This window comes from Glycine max, chromosome 14 (assembly GCF_000004515.6).
Source record: "Glycine max cultivar Williams 82 chromosome 14, Glycine_max_v4.0, whole genome shotgun sequence".
Taxonomy (NCBI): Eukaryota; Viridiplantae; Streptophyta; class Magnoliopsida; order Fabales; family Fabaceae; genus Glycine; species Glycine max.
The window spans coordinates 6,821,269-6,840,377 of NC_038250.2; the positions used below are offsets into that span (position 1 = coordinate 6,821,269).

The 19,109-nt window shown below is 31.9% G+C and overlaps 1 protein-coding gene across 4 annotated transcripts; it reads right to left on the reverse strand.

Annotated features, from left to right (window-relative positions):
- Positions 1-13,510: 13,510 nt before the first annotated feature.
- On the reverse strand, positions 13,511-17,760 carry LOC100817917 (uncharacterized). 4 transcript variants are annotated; one of them, XM_014767169.2, is made up of 12 exons: positions 17,740-17,758; positions 17,301-17,429; positions 16,659-16,743; positions 16,440-16,556; positions 16,045-16,312; positions 15,753-15,898; positions 15,266-15,624; positions 15,052-15,151; positions 14,815-14,874; positions 14,618-14,701; positions 14,423-14,539; positions 13,511-13,958 (listed from the first exon to the last, which is right to left on the reverse strand). In XM_014767169.2, the coding sequence occupies exons 3-12, from the start codon at positions 16,737-16,739 to the stop codon at positions 13,659-13,661; spliced, it is 1,632 nt and encodes a 543-aa protein (XP_014622655.1). In that variant the 5' UTR covers positions 16,740-16,743; positions 17,301-17,429; positions 17,740-17,758; the 3' UTR covers positions 13,511-13,658. The 4 variants fall into 4 exon arrangements, with proteins under 4 accessions (XP_014622655.1, XP_006595958.1, XP_006595957.1 ...); XM_006595895.4 differs by having other exon boundaries at positions 17,301-17,760; XM_006595894.4 differs by having other exon boundaries at positions 16,659-16,748; positions 17,301-17,760.
- Positions 17,761-19,109: the final 1,349 nt, after the last annotated feature.

A 19,109-nucleotide genomic window follows, 5' to 3' on the forward strand; every position in this document is an offset into this window, starting at 1 on the left:
TTATATGTTGATGTTGTTTGTTCTGTGTGGTGCTGCCTTTTTTACCTTATTTGGAAGAGATTATAGGAGATGATAATTTTTTCCAGTTGTTTATTTTTTAAAAAATAAAATAAGTTTTAAAAGACTTAATGTCACTTTTGGTCTATTATGTTTTAGAATTGTGGTGTTGTTTTAGTATATTACGTTTTAAAAGTTTCATTCTGGTTTTATATGTTTTTGAAATGTATCATTTTTAAAATTTAAAAGTTAACATAACACTAATAATGAAATTTTTAAAAAGTACCAAAATAATACATTTCAAAAATATGAAATACTGAAATAAAAATTTTAAAACTTAATTTATCAAAATAAAATAATTACGAATTAAAATCGACGTTAAACTAAAAATATATATGTACTATGGTTACTACTATTTCATGTGGCTAATTAATGGGGTAGGACTTTTTTTCTTTATGGATAGTAATGGGAGAACTGAGAGTTCATGAAAGTGAAGCAAATTGAATTAAAGTAACACAGAGGTTTAAACTCGAAATTCATATGCAAATATTGTAGATCATAATGAATTCTTAAACAGTGGTAGTAACTCTTTGTGGCAGAAAGGCAGCGTATTGTATTATACCTGTCATTACTGCCTTGCACAAGTGGACCCATCGCATGTAACCACCAAGCTTATGTACACTATATGTTGTATTTCTTTGGAATAAATATTTTTATTTTATCTCATTAATTTTCTTTATTCCTTGGATTGGAGAAAAAAAATTCTAACTAATTCAGAATTTGAGACAAAATAAATAAAACTTAATAATTGTTTTAGTAAGTATTATCCGACAACTTAATTTTATCTTCAGTATATTAACTCATTAATAATAACATATCAGATTTCATTTTGTGATATATATATAAAACAAATTCTATCGACTATCCTATCTCCATTTAGCTACGTTTTTGTTTGTTTATGGAGTTCCAAAATTCCAACTGCACAACATTGAGAGGATGATTCTTTGGTTCATTTAATACTTCAATTAGGGTATGGTAGTGGTGGACGAGCTTATCCTGTTGCAAAAGATAAAATCGGGACCACTTAATACTCAATTCGGTAAAGATATATATCAGAAATCAAGGCTATATTATTTTTTTTCTTCATTTCTTAAGCATAACTGCATAAGACAAAGTTTAGATTCCCAGTCTGGCAAGCAAACGCATGATAAGTTCTGACTATGGCTATGGATGCCAAACTCCTAAATAAGACAAAAGTGACCTCTTCAAACTCTCAACCCTAGGCCTCACCCTATGCCACGAGGTGTCAATTTTTTTATTTTAGAAAATGCTTTTTTCCTTCACTCTCTATCCTCACACATCACTTATGAATTGCCAAATTGGCCATACATTAAATTATTAATTCATATAATTATTTGAAAATAAGGTGATAATAAAATTTGTATAAATATTGTTACTTACTCTGAATTTTTTTTCTTTTCTTATTTAATAGAAAGTACAACCAACTAACTAAGCAGCCACTTGTAAAGGATAATTAGAGGATATTATTTGCTCACACAATATTTTTTATATTTTCAATAAATTATCAAATGACAATCCTCTCATCTTACTTTTCAAATAGTTAGAATTATATTATTATTAAAAAAATAAGTGTGTGCACATTAGTAAATCTCTTCATTAAAATTAACTAATTTAATTATTTTTTATCTTAATAAATTAGATAATTATTTTTTTATATATAGGATCAAAAGAAATACAATATTTCATATTTTGAAAAAAATCTCATCTATATGATAGACTTGTTGAAAGTTCTTACACAAACAATAATGGAAAATCACTTGCTTGAACTCTAACGCTTAAGTTAGTGTGGGTGTTCACGAGTTTGGGTAACCTGTGAACATGAATCGACCCAACTTGTTCAATGTAATAGTAATATATTTAATTTTTTTAAAACAGTGATCCAACTGTCCTATAACATATATATATATATATATATATATATATATATATATATATATATATATATATATATATATCAATTACATCATTAAATACAAAATACTATATTTTTTGTTAACATAGTCAATTAAATTATTAAATTAAATTACTCATGATTTTTTCTCTCTTTTATTAGCTGTTGTTTTTATTTGTTTCATGATTTTGCTTATGTTTTCTTATGTTAATTCAATATTTTATTTCTATCTAAAATAAAAATAAATATTGTATTAGCATTGAAACTATTCATTATATTAATCAAATATGGTCGCAATTTGATCCCTTTAGGACATTTAGTCATTCTATATTTACAAAGTGTTAGGTAACAATAAATTGTTGTTCTAATTTTATTTTTTTTACAAAATCTAAAATATATTTTTAAATATTTAAATTTGATTGACAGTTGACCCAACACGACCTAACCCAATTATAATCAAATAGGTTTGGGTTGAGTCTGCTAATAAAACTACACATACCCGACCCAAATCGACCCATAGAATTTTGATCGGGGTAATTAGGTAATAGGTTTTGTCAAAATCGATCTAACCCATGTACACCCAAGTTAGTATAACGCAAAGTCAAGGGAATGAAGAACTAAAGTGAATAAATACTTTATAGTATTGAATCAAGGTCTTTATAGCTCCGTTGAACTATTTTTTGTAAATAAATTTAGTTGATCATTACGAAAAGTCATCGCTCAATGATAGTTGATAACCGCAAAATCTGAGCAAATTTAATAGTCAATTTTGGCTAATAATGATTGCAATTTCTTCACTTTACTATTGTTTTTAATGAAATAATAAAGAAATTAACATCTTTGCAATTTTTTATTAGCAAAAGTCAAAAGAAGAATTCAAGTGCTTTGAAGGGAAATTGATGTAAAATTGGAAGAAAAAGCCTTGAAGAAAAGATGGAAGAAGTGGATAGTTCGCTTAGCGCGTTCTCGCACTTAGCGGGCAACCTCAGGCTTAGCATGAAGAAAGCCCACAACGAAGCCCAAAGGTGCGCTTAGCGTGAAGTCAGCGTGAAAAGTAAGCTACCTGAAACCTATATAAGGAGTAGGAAGCATAAGGGAAAGACACCGAGTCTCAGAGCTCTCTATTAAAGATATCCAAAGCCTAAGCCTATTCCTTAGGGAAAACCCTTTTTCTTTAGCCATTCCCCCTTTATTTTCTTCTAGTCATCCAACCCCTTCTTCCATCCACATCAGCCCCTGAATTGTAAAGCCTCTCATGGCTATGAGAGGCTAAACCCTCTCTGTTAGGAGCCTAGCAACCAATGCCCTTGTAATGTAACTTCTCTTCTTATCTATTAAATGCAATTTCAGTTTCTATTATTTCATTTCTACTCTTCATCTTTATTCTGTGGTTTGACCATCCATGCATTAGTTTTTGGGGGTTATACATTGGGAAATGAGAATTTCTAAAGAACTGGGAAATGACATCTAAACAATTCATTGCTAGGGATAGAGTGACTTTATTTTGCCCCTGTATACATCTCCATGCTTAATGTGATTTACTATTTAATCTTTGCAAAGGGATTTGAGAGAGAGAATAGATAAATTAGACTCTTCATCGTGAGGGATTAAGGTTGAGTGTCTTAATAGATGTGGGTGGAAATTGGAAAAGCAGTTGATAGAGAAAAATATTAATATTGCATCAAGGGTAGTTAGGCATGTTAGACCCCAACATAATTAAATTCTGAAGTCATCTTTTGCATTAATTTTGATTATTTTATTACTCTTGTCTATTTAAATTCAAATTCTTTCTTTCTTCTTATCTTATCTCTATTATGGTTCCTTATCTCTTGCTTGCAAATTGGGTATAAATCAATTCAAGTACAAACAAAGTTCATGTGGACTCGACACTTGGACTTCCATTTTAAACTTTACTATTTGTGACAAATTGATACACTTGCTAACGAGTTAACAATAGTGTATTTTCATTAGGCAATGACAATTTTTGTTACCAATATAAAAGTTTAATTATCCATTTTTAGGATTCTTGCATGAGAATCAATCTAAGACTCTCTCATTCTCTAATCTTTATTGAAGATTTAGGTCAAGAACAACATCTGAAGATTCTAGGATTATCCTATCATTTTCCTACTCTGATTATTTTGTTATTTTAGACCACATCATCATTATTCAATAAAAAAGTGTGAACAGGTGTTAAGTCAAAAAATTTTTTTGTCTTAAGACAAATTATGATCCTTAATTATTTTGATTAAATGTAAACAAATACAAAGGATAAAAGCTATATTTTATGTGCTATAAAAACATGTTTCATGAAGTCTGTGTTTAATGTTTTAGACGATAACAAGATAGAATCCTTATTTGATACGATATTAAAGATGACATTTAAGACTTCATTTAATACTCTATGTTTGAGATCTATTTTGCAAGACATTCTCCTAGGATCTATTGAATCCTATGAAGAATAAATGAAGTCAAGCTATTATATTTCTCAATCGTCATTAAAAGAAGAGCTCTGATGCCCAAAACCCATTCTGACACAAAAGGAAGTGATTTCCCGCTTTAGTGCTCAACACGTCAGCAACAAAAAGTGATTTATCAGCATAAAGAAGTACACACATTTAATGCCCCCAACAACCTTATTCTTCAGATGCAAGATTAAGAGACGAAATATGTTCGTTTAAAGATAACAAATACTTGATTGAAGAAAGACTATAAAATATCATAAACTTTGAAGAGATGAAGTATGAATAACAGCTCTCATTATTCAAATTCTTTATGCAAAAAGCTCTCTGTGTAAATTCTTGTAAAGTTTAGAAAAACTCTCAAAACACTTTGATTATCTTGTGAGAAAAGACTAAGTGATGAAAGTATCTATTCGTTTGTAGGATGATTGAACGTTAGTCATTATGCATTTAAAATGAACAAATATTTTGAATTGTGTTAGAGCCAACAATGGCTTGGTAGGATAAAGAATACTAAGTGTATCAAGCTTGGCATAAAGCTTGAGTTAAGAAGGCAGAAGTAATAGTGATAAATATTTGTAACTTGTTGAAGTCAGTAGAACTTAGTGGGTTGCCAAGAATTGGACGTAATCTTAGTGGTTGAGACGGATTTGTATAAATTTATTATGTCTTATATTGATTATTTTCACTTCTTCTCTTTAAATTGACTCAAAGTTTGAATTTGATTTTTGCTTTTGAAAAACTCTATTTGTTTTATATGATCTGAAACTATCTTCTGATTTGCCTTGTGAAAATCTGATATATGTTTCTTTAGTGTTTCTTCATTAGATGATAACATTGTTGTTTTCGAAAGAGATTTTAAATTTAGTAAAAATCACAATTTAATTCCCCTTCTTGTAATATTTGTCTTTACAGTTTGGTACCAGAGCTTAGCCTCTAAGGGTTAAGCATCTGACAGTGTCTAGACAAAAAAAATCTTGATGGCTGATAACAACAACAATCAGTTCATTGTTGAGGGAACACCCCTCATGAGGCCAACAGGCTTCACATGAGAGGATTATCCTTACTGGAAAGATAGAATGAAAATGTACATCAGATTCAACAACTACATACTCTGGATGATCATCATAAATGAAGATATACCAATTCCCATACCTGAGGTAGAATGAACAAACACATACCTTGTTGTAATGGAACTAAACACAAAAGCTCGTTATACTCTAACATGCACTCTATCCAAGAAGGAGTACAACAATAGATGCATACTTAAGACAACCAAAGAGATTTAGGCTCACTAAGTATTAACTATGAAGGGACAAAAGATGTTTAACTAAGAAAGGCTATCAATCTGGCATGACACTATGAAAGCTTCTAGATGAAAGAAAGAGAATTTGTGGATGACATGTTTTGAAGACTTCAAGTGATTTTAAATGGTATTGAAGCTCTAGGACACACCTTCACCAAAGCTCAGATAAATATGAAGATTCTAGACAACTTTCCCAAGGTGTAGGAACCAAAAACAACAATCATCCAAGAAGCTAGAAATCTGAAATCTCTAGCATGGGATTTACTGTTAGGTATCCTAAGAGTTCATGAAGTTCACCTTCAGAACCAAGATCATTTGCCTAAGAGAGATTATGTTTCCCTTAATACTGGAGAAGTTAGCTTCAGACGAGAAGAAAATAATAGGTATTCTAAATCTCTAAAAGTGCATATGGATGAGTTCAATGGCTCAAATAACAGTTCTAAAGGATTCATAAATGATGAAGTGGCCCTCATGTCCAAGAAGTTCGAACAGATGATGAAAAAGAAAAGAAAGTTCCACCACTCCACTATACGAAAAGGCACCAGCTTCAAGAAGAGACACAAGGAAGAGAGCAATGTGATAATCTATTTCAAATGCCAAAAGCCTAAACATATGAAGGTTGAGTGTCCTTAGTTTAAAAGGAAGAGACACTCTAGTGACAAGAAAAAGAAAATTTTGATGGTCACTTGGGATGACTCTAACATTGAGAAGAGTATCAATTCAGACAATGAGCAAGTCAATATTTGTCTAATGGCATATATAGACAAAAAAGTTAAGGTAAAAACTTGTTCTGAATCTAATATCTCTTCTTGTTCTTCATCAGACAATGAAAAAGATATGTCTTATGATGTTCTTCTTCAGAATAGTCATATGATTTCCCTTTAGTGCAAAAAGTATAAAGAGAAATATAAAATATTTGTTTATGAAAATATTGTGATGAAGAAATCAAATGAAGATCTAAAAGAGAAAATCTAGACTCTAGAAGAGAGTTTAAGTTAAGCTAGTAAGACTAATGAATCCTCCACAATTGAAAAACTAAGAGAGAAGATTATTTGTCTTACTAAAGACTTTGGGAAGATTTTGGAAATTTCAAACACTTTAAATGTTATTTTAAAATTTCATCAGCATTCTAATGATAAGTCTGGCATTGGTCTAGAAAAAGAAGCATCATCTTCTAAGGCACAGTTTGACTTAGACAAATGTGACTTCTATAGTAAGTTTGGACATTCCAATTTCAGATGCATTCATCAAAAGAAACAAATGTCTAAGGGTACTAATGCTCATGGACCAAAAAATATTTGGGTACCAAAATCTCTTATTGTTCCTATTGCAGATATCTTTGGTAGGAAAAGGTCAGAGTGTTAGCTAGTACTTGGATAGTGGATGCTCACGACAAATGATTAGGGAATGGTCTATGTTCCTCGACCTAAAGCCAATTAAAGAAGGAATAGTTGCCTTTGGAAGCATGGGTAAGGGAAAGATTACTAGTATATGTAAAATTGGTATTCTCTCTTTAGCCTCCATTACTCAAAGTTTTTCTTTAATATGTTGGATTTATCATGTGTTCAAGTGTATAGATGGAAGAGGAAGTGTGTTCATAGATAAAAACCTTTTGTCTTCTCTTAAAAGGCATGCATCACCTTTTTGCCATGATTGAAAAATAGTTTTTGAAAACATTAAATGTGATTTGAATCGTTACTTTGCTCTATTCAAACAATAAAGGGGTAGGGTGAACATTCAAGAAATTATTTTGAAATCTTGAACTCTCAGAGCTATTTGTGTGTTTGCTCGCGTCTGGGAACTTAAGCTTTTAAAAATATCATCTTTGCTTAGAAAAGTTTTGATCTTTGTGAAACAATAACACCAAAAAGGAGTGAAGTTGTTGTGATCCCTAGAATCAACACTGAAAAAGAGGCCAGAAATGTCTTCTTTTTGGATTTTTTTCATTCCTTGATTATGGGTGAAATTCTAAAACCTAGAAGAATGAGGTTTCCCCATCAAAGGATTGTTTGATAGTGTTAGGTGGACTAGCTTCCTTGAGAACTTCAGTTCATGGCATTATGTTCCATATGCCTTGTTCTAGGGACTATAAGGCAAAATAGTGCTAGCATTAAAGGCATCGTCAAAGGTAAGGAATTGGTGATCTCACCAATAACCATCATTTTTGCGTTTGGTTGTGTTGAAGAAGGTATAATCTTTTATAAGGACTAGAAAAAAGAGTGCTTGTGTCTACTCAAACACTATCTGAGGAAGAGCACAAAAGAAAGTGGAGGAAAATGCCATGCTTGCTGCCTTAGCAACAAAGTTATTTGAATAAATTCTAGATGAAGTCATTTTGGAATTTCTGAAGACATTGTTTGTTGAGGAAGAGCAGAGGCATAATGCTGAAAAGGCTACCATGATGGACATAGATGGTGAGCTAGTACCAAAAGTTGTCATTATTGAATCAATACAATCACAATTTTAACAAGAGATGAAGAATGCTCAGATGGAAGAACTGGAGCGAGTTCAATCTGCAGCACAACTTGCAGCACAAATATTCTCTCCAAATGTTGTTCAAAGGCAAGCCAAAATAAAAGTTGCCACTGTTCCTGAAGAGATAAACCTTGCTAAAAGGGAAGCTCTTGAAGAGGCCATACTTCAATCGGTCATTGAAGCATCTTTTGTAGAAGAAAATGATGAACAACTCTTTGCTACTCAATCTGATACAACAAATGAAGACGAACTTAGACGATTAGAAGAGATTTACATAGCACCATAATTTGTCTCAATAAAAGTCATGAAGGAGCGTTTGGAGGCACGAAAGCTAATGATGTTAGCTCTTCAAAAGGCTTGATAGGAGACTTATGAAGCTAGCTAAACAGGAAGCCATAACACGGATCTTGCCTTTAAGACCACTTGTTCAAAAGCAACTAGACATTCAAGTGCGTCCCAACCTTCATGCCAAACTGTATCATGGTTTTAGAGAATGTAGAGTTCTACAATGGCAGACTTGCAACAAAGTTTTGAAATAAAGTGGTGACATTGGAACTCACACTCTTCATCCGAAGATGCAAAAGTTGGAGCTGAAAAAGATCAATTTCACAAAGCTCTAGAAGGCAGGTTATCTAGGTATTGAACCTTTTTCTTATTCATTTTGGGATACCCTGCTTGAAGAAGAAGAGTATGCATTTGGCATATATGAAGATAAGGAACCAATAATCAAGGAGTTCCCTCTAAGACAAACTATTGCTCCCAACCCTAACAGTTTGATCTTTGAGCATCGACCTATAGATAAAAAGATGTATCCTTCTAGTGCAAGTGTTTGGAAAAGTAGTGAGGTTGAGTTTGCTAAAATGTCTTTCCTTCCATGTGATCTTCAATAGATGATGTGACTCATCTATGCCCTTAATGTTTTTCTTCCTTGGGATCGCACCAAGTTTGGAGTGACTTTTCATATATAAGAGAGATTCTATTGGAGGCACCTGAAGGCAGTATGAATTTCATAGATTGGGAGTTATTAGATTATGACCCTAAGCTTAGAATGAAGCTATTTGCCTGCAGAGAAGATATTAGATCAAGGAGAGCTTCATTTCATAGAATTCAAAGGCTCAACACTCATTTTCTTCTCATGTCGAGTCACAATTCTCTTGCCTAGTGACTCTAGAGACATAATTTCAAATAGCCATTGATAAGTTTGTTCTATATCAAAAGGCTAATTGTTATAAAGACAATGAGTTGCTTACTGAAAATGATGAAGATTCTCCACCAACCGGATATGTTAAAACTTGCCCTGGTCATCTTTTTAAACATGAGGTTGAAGCTCTAAAGCACAAATCTGAGCTGATCACTAATCTGGATAGGTATGCCATGAAGAGATTTTATAAACTAAAGAAATGTTGCTTTGGTCTGAAACTTGATAAGAAATCACTCGCAGATGCAATAACCATGAAATTGGGTGATGCTATTAGACCTTGAATCACACTTGCTTCACTTAAGAAACTCCTTTCAACATAATTTGTGCATGGAAAAGGGAATTCTATGTTGTGTATGATAGTACCTTTTCATTTATGGTGTTCCTACCATTCTTTATATTCTTCTTCACACATCACGTGGATTCTACCATTGACGAAGTCAAATTAGATATTAAAGCTGCTTCTAATTCCATGGTTTTCCAAGTGTATGATCCTCCACCTTCATGTGCTTATGTTAGTTTGCTTGAAGCTGAACTTGCCAGAACCACAAAAGCTCTTGCTCAAGCCTTGAAGGATTGCGCTCCTACTAAAAAGAAGGCTCGCAAATGGTTCATGATTGGGGACTACTTCTATAAGAATATCACTAGCTGGAAACCTCCTCGTCCTCTTATGCCCCCAAGGAGCCTTATTCATCTCTCATCCAATTCTGATGACTCTATTGATGAGTTTCATAGGAAACTTAATGAAGAAGTTGCCAAACAAAAAAAAGGGATAAAAAGTAAAAGTTGAAGCATGACATCATCTAAGGGGGAGTCTAAAGTAAGAAGAAAGCAACCATTCAGGGGGAGTTTTTTATGATTAAATTTTTTTTATTTTTTTGCCTGAAACATTTATTCTCTACTTAAAAACACATCTTCTTGATGTGAAAACTCTTATATGAATAAAATGAGATGTAATATGTTATTTGTTTAGACTTTATCTCAAAAGTCTTATGATGCATTATGATCTATTTATGATATATACTCTCTACATTTAATACGATTGACTAACACTTTAACGTAAAAGGAACTGGTTTCCTGATATGGTGTTCAACATGCCAGCGATGAAAAGTGGTTTCTCAGTATGAAGGAGTATGTGCATTTAATGCCCTAACGGCCACATTCTTCATATGCAAGCTTAAGAAATGATATATGTCTGTTTAGAGACAACGAATACTTGATAGAAGAAGACTTATAAATACCAAAAGCTTTGAAGACATGAAGTATGAATAGGAGCGCTCATTATTCAAATTCTTTCTACAAAAGGATCTTTGTGTAAATTCTTGTAAAGTTTAGAAAAACTCTCAAAACACTTTGATTATCTTGAGAGAAAAGACTAAGTGTTGAAAGCATATATCCATCCATAAGACAATTAAGTGTTAGTCATTGTGCATTTAAAACAAATAAATCTTCTTATTTGTGTTAGAACTAGTTGTGACTTGATAGGATAAAGAATATTGGGTGTAATAAACTTGGTGTAGAACTTGAGTTAAGGAGCCAAATGTGATAATGATAAATACTTGTAACTTGTTGAAGTCAGTGAAACCTAATAGGTTGCTAAGAGCTAAACGTAATCTTTGTGAAACCAGTATAAATTTCTTGTGTCATATACTATTTATTTTCTCTTATGTTCTTTAAATTGATTGAGTTTGAATTTGATCTTTGTTTTTTTAGAAACTCTATCTATTTTATAGGATCTGAAACTATCGTTTGATTTGTCTCATGAAAATCTTATATATGTTTCTTTAATTTTTCTTCAACAGATGAAAACATTGTTGTTTTTTTTTAAAAAAAATTAAAATTAATAAAAATGGCAATTCAATCCTCATTCTTATTATATTTTCCTTTATAACATGTCATCTCAAAATTATTATCTAGATAAGAAAAAAAATACTTTAAGTTATTATTTTAGCTTATCCATCGTTATTATATTAATCTACCCATTCCAATTCAAGCCAGATTCATTACATAAGAAATATTATTAATAGAATTTTTAACACCCTTTTAAATATACTTTTTATTATTTGTTAAAATTTATCAAAAATTATAATATTTTATGGTCTCATTTCTTATTGAACGAACATCTCTCTTGATTTTATATTTTTTTAATAAATTTTAAATAATAAAGTGTTATTGCTACTACATTACAGTGTTCCCAAAGTGCTATATCTAAATTCGAAGTTCCAGAACCTTATTTGCAATACATTTAGCAAGGTAAAGCCTTATACTCACAGACATAGGTTACATAAATGTGATGATATATTTGATACCTCATCCCTTTGAGACATAAATATGGTTGATACTTTTGTTTATTTATTTTAAACATAGTTCCACATTTCAACACACAAAAAAATACCCACAAAATTGAGCTGTCAAACTGAAAACAGATTATGGAAAGAAATTGTCGAGTTAGTTCAAAACTAAATTAGCACGTTTAAACTAGAGGGGACCAGTGTGAAGCAGATTAAAAATTATGGTTAGGTTTACGAGTACCACTTGGCCGCAATTTTTTCAAACAAGAAAAGGAAGTGGTCTGCTTCTATGTTAAAGCATGTGGAATGTTCCGACCTAAGTCTGCAGGTATAGTTAGCATCTCTTATATTTGAGATATTGTCAGTTTTTTGTCGGTCCTTAAAAAGATAATTTGATAAGTTGAAAGGAGGAAGTGTTTATAAACAATTTGTGACCTCGACTCGTAAGTAATGTGAGATTCTGTTACTTTTGGAACATGGAATAAGGACCAGCGAAATCTTGAGTAAGGAAGGAATCAAAATTTGGTCATCTAGTTGGTGTTTTCTTGGTAGTTTGGCACACAAGAATACAAAGAGAAAAACTTAGTTAATAATTCAGCTTTTATGCGGCAAAGGCTGTTTGGTGCTGGCAAGCAATGAAAGCGCGGTGAATGCCATAATGGAACGCAATTAGAGCACTTTAAATGCCATAATGGAACGCAATTAGAGCCTCTTTTGCCTCACCAAAAATAACCTGCCATGAGATGGACCACAATACGTGTGCCAATAACCATAGAATTTGGTTCAGTCCTGCTTTGGATGTTGGACTATAATCTTCAGTACATGTGAACGCATCTTTGTTCATTGATTGACATGTAATGGATGCCATTTAATATAGACCCTCATAAATTTCTTTGTCTGTCAATGCAGTTACAGATCCATTTGCTTACTTACACAAAATAATCAATAGTTTGAAGAGGAGAGAACATCCAAAATTTGGCCCCTCAAGCCTTTTAAGTGATATCATATGGTTGAACATTGCCATGTATTTAATTGGTACGGGCTAGTAAGTTTTGTGGAAAAGCTTCACAGAAATAGAAAAGATGAAACAAGATGAATGATACTTTTTTCTTTAAGTTAAAATTAATGTATGCTCCTTAATTGTCAGATAAGTTAGATGAAAGAGTTTTTTTTTATAAAAATTAAAGTATGTTGGTATTTTTAAGTTTAGAACATATAGTAACTCATAATTCCTTTATTTTTATTTATAAAACTCAAGTTTAAAATATATTTTTATAAGACTCAATTTATAATATTTTTTACATTAAAAGAATAGAAAAAATGTATTGATAAACAATTAAAAGAGAAAGGAATATTAATGACAATGATAATTTTGAAAACAAATATTAATTTAAGACAAATTTATTACTATTAATTAAATTAATCACTTTTCTTAATTTTAATGAATCAGATCATTAAGTCTTATATATAAGAATGGATGGAATATAACATTTTTTGTCTTGTGTATTTTAATTTTAATTTATTTGATAACCTTATTATTTGTCAATGAAATCATAAGATTATCTGAAAGCATATGACATCCCGAATATGATAAAATAAGATGAATTAAGATGATATTTGATAAGTACAAAATTATTTTAAATAAATTCACTATTTTTTAATTTTTTGATCGCCTGAAAAGACCAAAATGTTTACACATTGATTTTAACTTAAAATGAATTAAAAATTCATTTTAAATTCTTATTTTCCTTTATGTACTAAATGAGAATTTTATCCAAATAGAGCCACTTACATAGTTCAAATTCCATGTTATACAATGATTCTTTTATTCACTTTAGTTAAAAGAAGGAACCTGAACATTTCTCCCAAAGGGAGTAGAGAAAAGATGATCATGTACATTTTTATATGTATGATCTACTGCTGTATACAAAATTGCAATGGCCAAAAGGGAGTGAAATTATGTGCATATCAAGTATCTAAAGCTGAACTCATATGGCATAATTTGTACAAATTGTGATAAGGGCTCGGTTTTTCTTTCCTCAAGGAATTTAAGGGCTTCTTTCCCCAATTCACTTGGTAACTGGAGACAGATCCAATCCAGCAATGACTCCAAGTCTTTTGCAAAGTTCAGCAAATACCAATCCAGTAGCTTTGGGATAGCAAACTTTGAAGTTGAAAATCCAATTGCTGCCTGTAAGTACTCTCTTTTGGCCACTTCCAGTTCATTCTCAACCTGGGATGCTGTGTAAACTCTCACCTGCATTTGGCATAGTTCATGACAAATCCATGAAAAGATAAATGAAAAGGGGATAGAATTTTCAAATCTTGATATGATTTTACAGCAGAATACAATCGCATTGTTTGATTCATGTTGCCAACCCCACCTTATGATAAAGGGCTGTGTTGTTAATTGTAATATTCAAAGAGTAAATAGTCTATGAATTCATAATGTAAAATTTTATAATGTTATACAATTATAAACAATTATATATGATAAGCTTGTTGACTTTTACATAACAACCTAAAAAGTCATATCAATGATGATTTTTAACTAGTTGATGGTGTAAAGTTTTTTACATTGACAGTCATAGAAATGAAACCTATTTTAAAATGTTGTTTAATGAATCAATTAGACAAAATGCAAATCCTGAATGAGACAAAACCTTAGCTGTGGGGTCATGAAAGATTACATAATTCTGTGTAAACAACTCATCAACTTACAGCAGGAGAGGACCAAGTTCCAGAAGAGAGAGCAAATGTCACTAGGGGTTCTGACAGTTCCATTCCATATATGCTTCTTGCTTTCATTTCATGATTTTTTGTTCCCTTGGAAAATGTCTGTTTGAAATTTAGTGGTTAAATTAACTCTTTATTCTCATCCATAGAAAAGCTAGGGTTGAAATCGACAAGACTTACAAATCTCCAGTGATAAGGAAGTCTTAAAATGAAATGCTCTATGGTTGTTGCACTTAGCACGTGCCCACCAACATTTATTGTTGCCTGAGTAACAAGAAAAACCACATGAATTATTGAGAGCACACTTATGATATGTTATACTCTATTCAAAGAACAAGCACAATACATAAGAAACAAAATACTCCAGTAGTCCATACCTTCCGCATTAGTGCAACAGCCATTTGAGGATTCTCTGGTATGCCATTCTCTATGAATGCCTGAAGCAAAGTAGAACTTAAAATACCATCATTATTATGGTTTTAGAAGATAATTAAGTGCACCACTTAAGATTAGTTATTCTGATTATCGAGGAAAGTTATAATAAATTGTGTAGAAAAAGATGTTTAGATACAAATTATAACTAAATGTTGTTGTAATGGACATAACTGACATACATTCATCATACAAGAGTTGTAGATGTTGATCCAGAATGCAAGCTTCTCCTGATGGTTGAGGTTTTCCAAGTTGACCGAGGCTAGTTTCCTAAAAAGTAGTCTGCAAATTTCCCAAAATCAAAATACTTTAACTTCCAATTTACACAAATAATAACAAATTAATGTCATTGAAAAGTAAACAGTATTTGAATTTGAATAGAACAATGTCACATACTTCAACCGATGTAGTAAAAACAAAGTATTTGCAGTTCGTTTTGGATTGAAAGATTTAACATCAATTGACCATAATTGCTTGTATGGACCAATATCCCTCTTCCCAAATTCCAAACAGATGCCATATGGATCCCCAAACTCTGTTCCTTCATCACGGTTGTGAGGTTTTAGATCCCACACGGGTGGCATGTCACATGTAGAACCTGGATTCTTTAAGGCACTCATTCTCAAGATAATGTTTGATAAGCACTTTAGAATATTTTCTGAAATTATATTTGGACTCTGAGCTTCTGGTGAATTTTTATGTGGACTATGATTTCTTACATCTGCAACTTGCTGGTTTTTCACCTTTGGTTCTTTCTGCACATTGCAAAAACTCACATTTATTGACTAAAACAAGTCTTCAATTATCACTTAGTAGTTAGCAGCCATATCACACAACTGAAAATTACTTATACACTATATATGACATGAGTCACATGACACACCTTCCTTTTTGGATGATCCAACTTTTTCTGCAGTGATTGATTGTTAATTTTTTTAATTGGAGTTTTGTTCGTTTGGTTGGAGGATTGCTTCCTGCTCTTGGAAGAATTAGTACAGGATTGGTTCTCTTTCCCTTGTCTATTATCATCTGCTAGCCAAAACAATAGGCACAAACCATGAGGAAGAGATTAACTCTCTTTTTGGCGCAAACTGAACTTTAAGAAATGCAGGCTCAAATCTGAAGCAGCAATTAATTAATCTGAACCAGTGAAACATAATGATAGAGTTTCTCACCAGGGAGTGTTGTGGTAGGCTTAGTTGCAGATGTTGCTGTTGAATTACCAGTTGTTTGGGTAAGAGACTTCAATTTATCCAACTTGGGACTATCCATTGTTGGATTTGACTTGTTAGGAGGAGCGGAAACTGAATTTTCCAATTTCCTCATAGAAGATGACATGTAGACAGCTTCCTGGTACAAATCCTGTCTGAAATGCACAACCTGCTCTTCAAGTCTTACAATTTCTTCTTCCAAAACTGCCACTTCAGCCAGAAGGGCTGGTATCTATAGTTTTCAACATCAAAATTCAACAGACAAATTTCATTTCTAAATTCTAATATTTCTTGACTTAGCATTTGACAAGAGTACTTGCGTTCAGAAAAGGACTAAAGAGAAATTCATATACACTAACATAGGGAGGGAGGTAAGGCGGAAGACGAGGCAAAGCTCCCAAAGGTCTGTTGAAAGCCCTCTCCAATGCTCTATGAATGTTCTCTTCATGCCTTAGCTTCTTCTTCAACGTATCCACCTGAAAAGTTGGAGAATTCAGCTCAGTTGCCAGCTATAATAGATCATAAATTCATAGTACCCCAAATAATGACAAGGAAAAGAAACAGTGTCATTGCATTACATCTTGCTGCAAAGCCAATTTTCTTTCTCTGCTAGAGGCTTTTCTACTTTTATTTGCATTTCTCAAGCTTCCATGCATCATCTACCTTCTCTTTCAATGCAAAACAAGTTAGAATCCATCAAAGAAAAAATAAAATACAAGAACAAATATCAAATCAAATCCAAGAGGCTAACAAAGGGGGAAACAAAGAAATTTAGAATCAATAACTAATCATGGATTATGAAATAGTTTTTTTTTTTTCCTTTTTCTTAATACATCTTTAACACCATAAACTGATCTGTCATACTTTTTTTTTATCTCATTGAAACTGAAGCCAAAGTTTGTGAAGAAAGCTGATACGCTCCTCAGATACTTTATTAATAATAAAAATAATGAACTTGGTCTATTACTGTACAAACTGTTTTTCAAACACACAAACGGCATGAATGTACCCTTTTCTGACTTCTGGCTATACCAAACTTCAATTACTTTTTCATGTGCTACTGAACTGGAATTGGAGCTTTCCTAGTCCTAACCCTTCTTCTGTTCATGTTTTCAAGCTATGCTAAAAATCTGAAACTAACACTCATGCCCAATTGTCAAATTTCATAGAAAAAATCATTGAAACTGTTATCAATTGCTTTGGGTAATTAAAGATCAAACCTTTTATTTTTTTTATCTTGACATTAAGAGAATCAACTCAGTGATCCAGAATGAGTCTGAAACTTGATGACAATAATTATAAATAAAGCACCATCAGAAGATGCCAAACTCAAACACTTCAATTCACCACTGCACAATGAACATGATGAATATTACAAATAGTCAAATACTATATATGGTGGAGAGAAGAAGAAGAAGAAGGATGGTGGTACTGGTGGAGAAGAGTGTTCCACCGCTTGAGATAAAAAAGAATATTATTTTGAAAGAGTGGTAGGGGACAGAGAGAAAAATAGAGTGTATGAGAGAGAGATGAATCGTGTAAGGTACTAGTAGCTTGGCGTTTCGTTATGGTGAATGGAAGTAGAAAGAAATGGCAGGTTGTGAGAAAAAGACTAGAGAATAGAAAATAGAGATAGATAGAAGAGCTTCCAATTCCAACCTGGCCCTGGATGCAGAATAAGACACAGCTTGCTTCTCAGATTCAATAATCAATATCATGGAAGCCTCCAATCTTAAAGCTTATGTCATCATGAACCGACATGCATATTTTCCATTCTTAAATGTTTTAACTAATAAAAAATTATATATTAATAATATAAAAAATTATTGAAATCATTCCATCATAATTTATCAATTTATCGTATATAATAAATTTATTAATTTTTAAAATAATTCAAATAATAATATAAAATTAATCTATACCGTCATTTCATGATATTAAACTTCTAAATAATAAGTATTCTCTCCCCTCTTCTTGTTTTGCTTTTACATGTTTTCCACTTATAAGATGTTATGTCGTGCGTACGTGTAATTTGTGTGCTGAAAGTAATGATTATCCTATATGATGCTTTTAAGCACCATTAGAAAGGAGATTTTGGTGGGGATTGGTTACTATTTACGATGGATAATGTGTTGCAGTTGATTTATTAAATAAATAAGTATATGGGAAGGGGGGGGGGGGGGGGGGGGGGGGGGGTTTCAGGCAAAAGCTGCACAAATCACATGCGTTGCCAAGAAAAAAAAATTGTTTCTCGTTTGCAGATAGATTTAGGATCCAATTTGAACTATAGGGCATTCAAATTCCAAGACTTACGGGACTATCATTAAGGTTTTTTTTTTATATATATAATGATAAACACAAAAGAATGTGGTACTGTGTTAGTGTAGGTTGTTGAAATGAAGTAAGAATTATAGATCAAGAGCTTATTTGTTATACTTTCAGAATTAATTTTTCTCACTATACGTACATTCTAATAATTAAGATTACTTTGAACACATATTCTAAATTAAAATATATATGGTAAGCAGAGTGCGCAAAGTAATGATATGATTTGGAATATAGTGATGATAAATTTTAACACAGAAATTAGAATTATATTTTTAAATAAATTTAGATAATATTTACAATTACATGATTTAAATGTATTTATTTATAAATTGAAAACATTTAATTCAACTTGTAGTCAATGTTAGATCGGTGCTATCTGACTATACTAACAACTGGCAACCTTCTCTTAGTTGTTGTTATCTTTGTCAACACTCAACACCCCTTTGGATAGATAACTGTACATGCTCTCTCATCATAAGGTATTTATTTTAATCTAAACTATAGTCTAAGTCGACATAAAATAAGAATTAAATAAAAAAATCTCAGCTGAACTGTTTAAAATATTCCTGTACCTGCTTTTATATATAACTAAAATCAGGTTGGATTCTACCTCATAATAGAAAAGGCATACTGGATTCACAAAGCTAGTGGGTCAGTAAAAAATATATTGGTTAACTAAAGAGAGAATGAAGATGAAAAGA

Bases quoted from the DNA above. Each gene is read 5' to 3' on its own strand.
- LOC100817917 (XM_006595895.4), bottom strand. From the start codon at position 16,739: ATGATGCATGGAAGCTTGAGAAATGCAAATAAAAGTAGAAAAGCCTCT. The intron at 15,899-16,044 runs GTGAGAAACTCT...TTTGGCTAGCAG, and splicing joins GCCTACCACAACACTCCCTG to ATGATAATAGACAAGGGAAA. The intron at 13,959-14,422 runs GTAAGTTGATGA...TGCCAAATGCAG, and splicing joins GAACTTGGTCCTCTCCTGCT to GTGAGAGTTTACACAGCATC.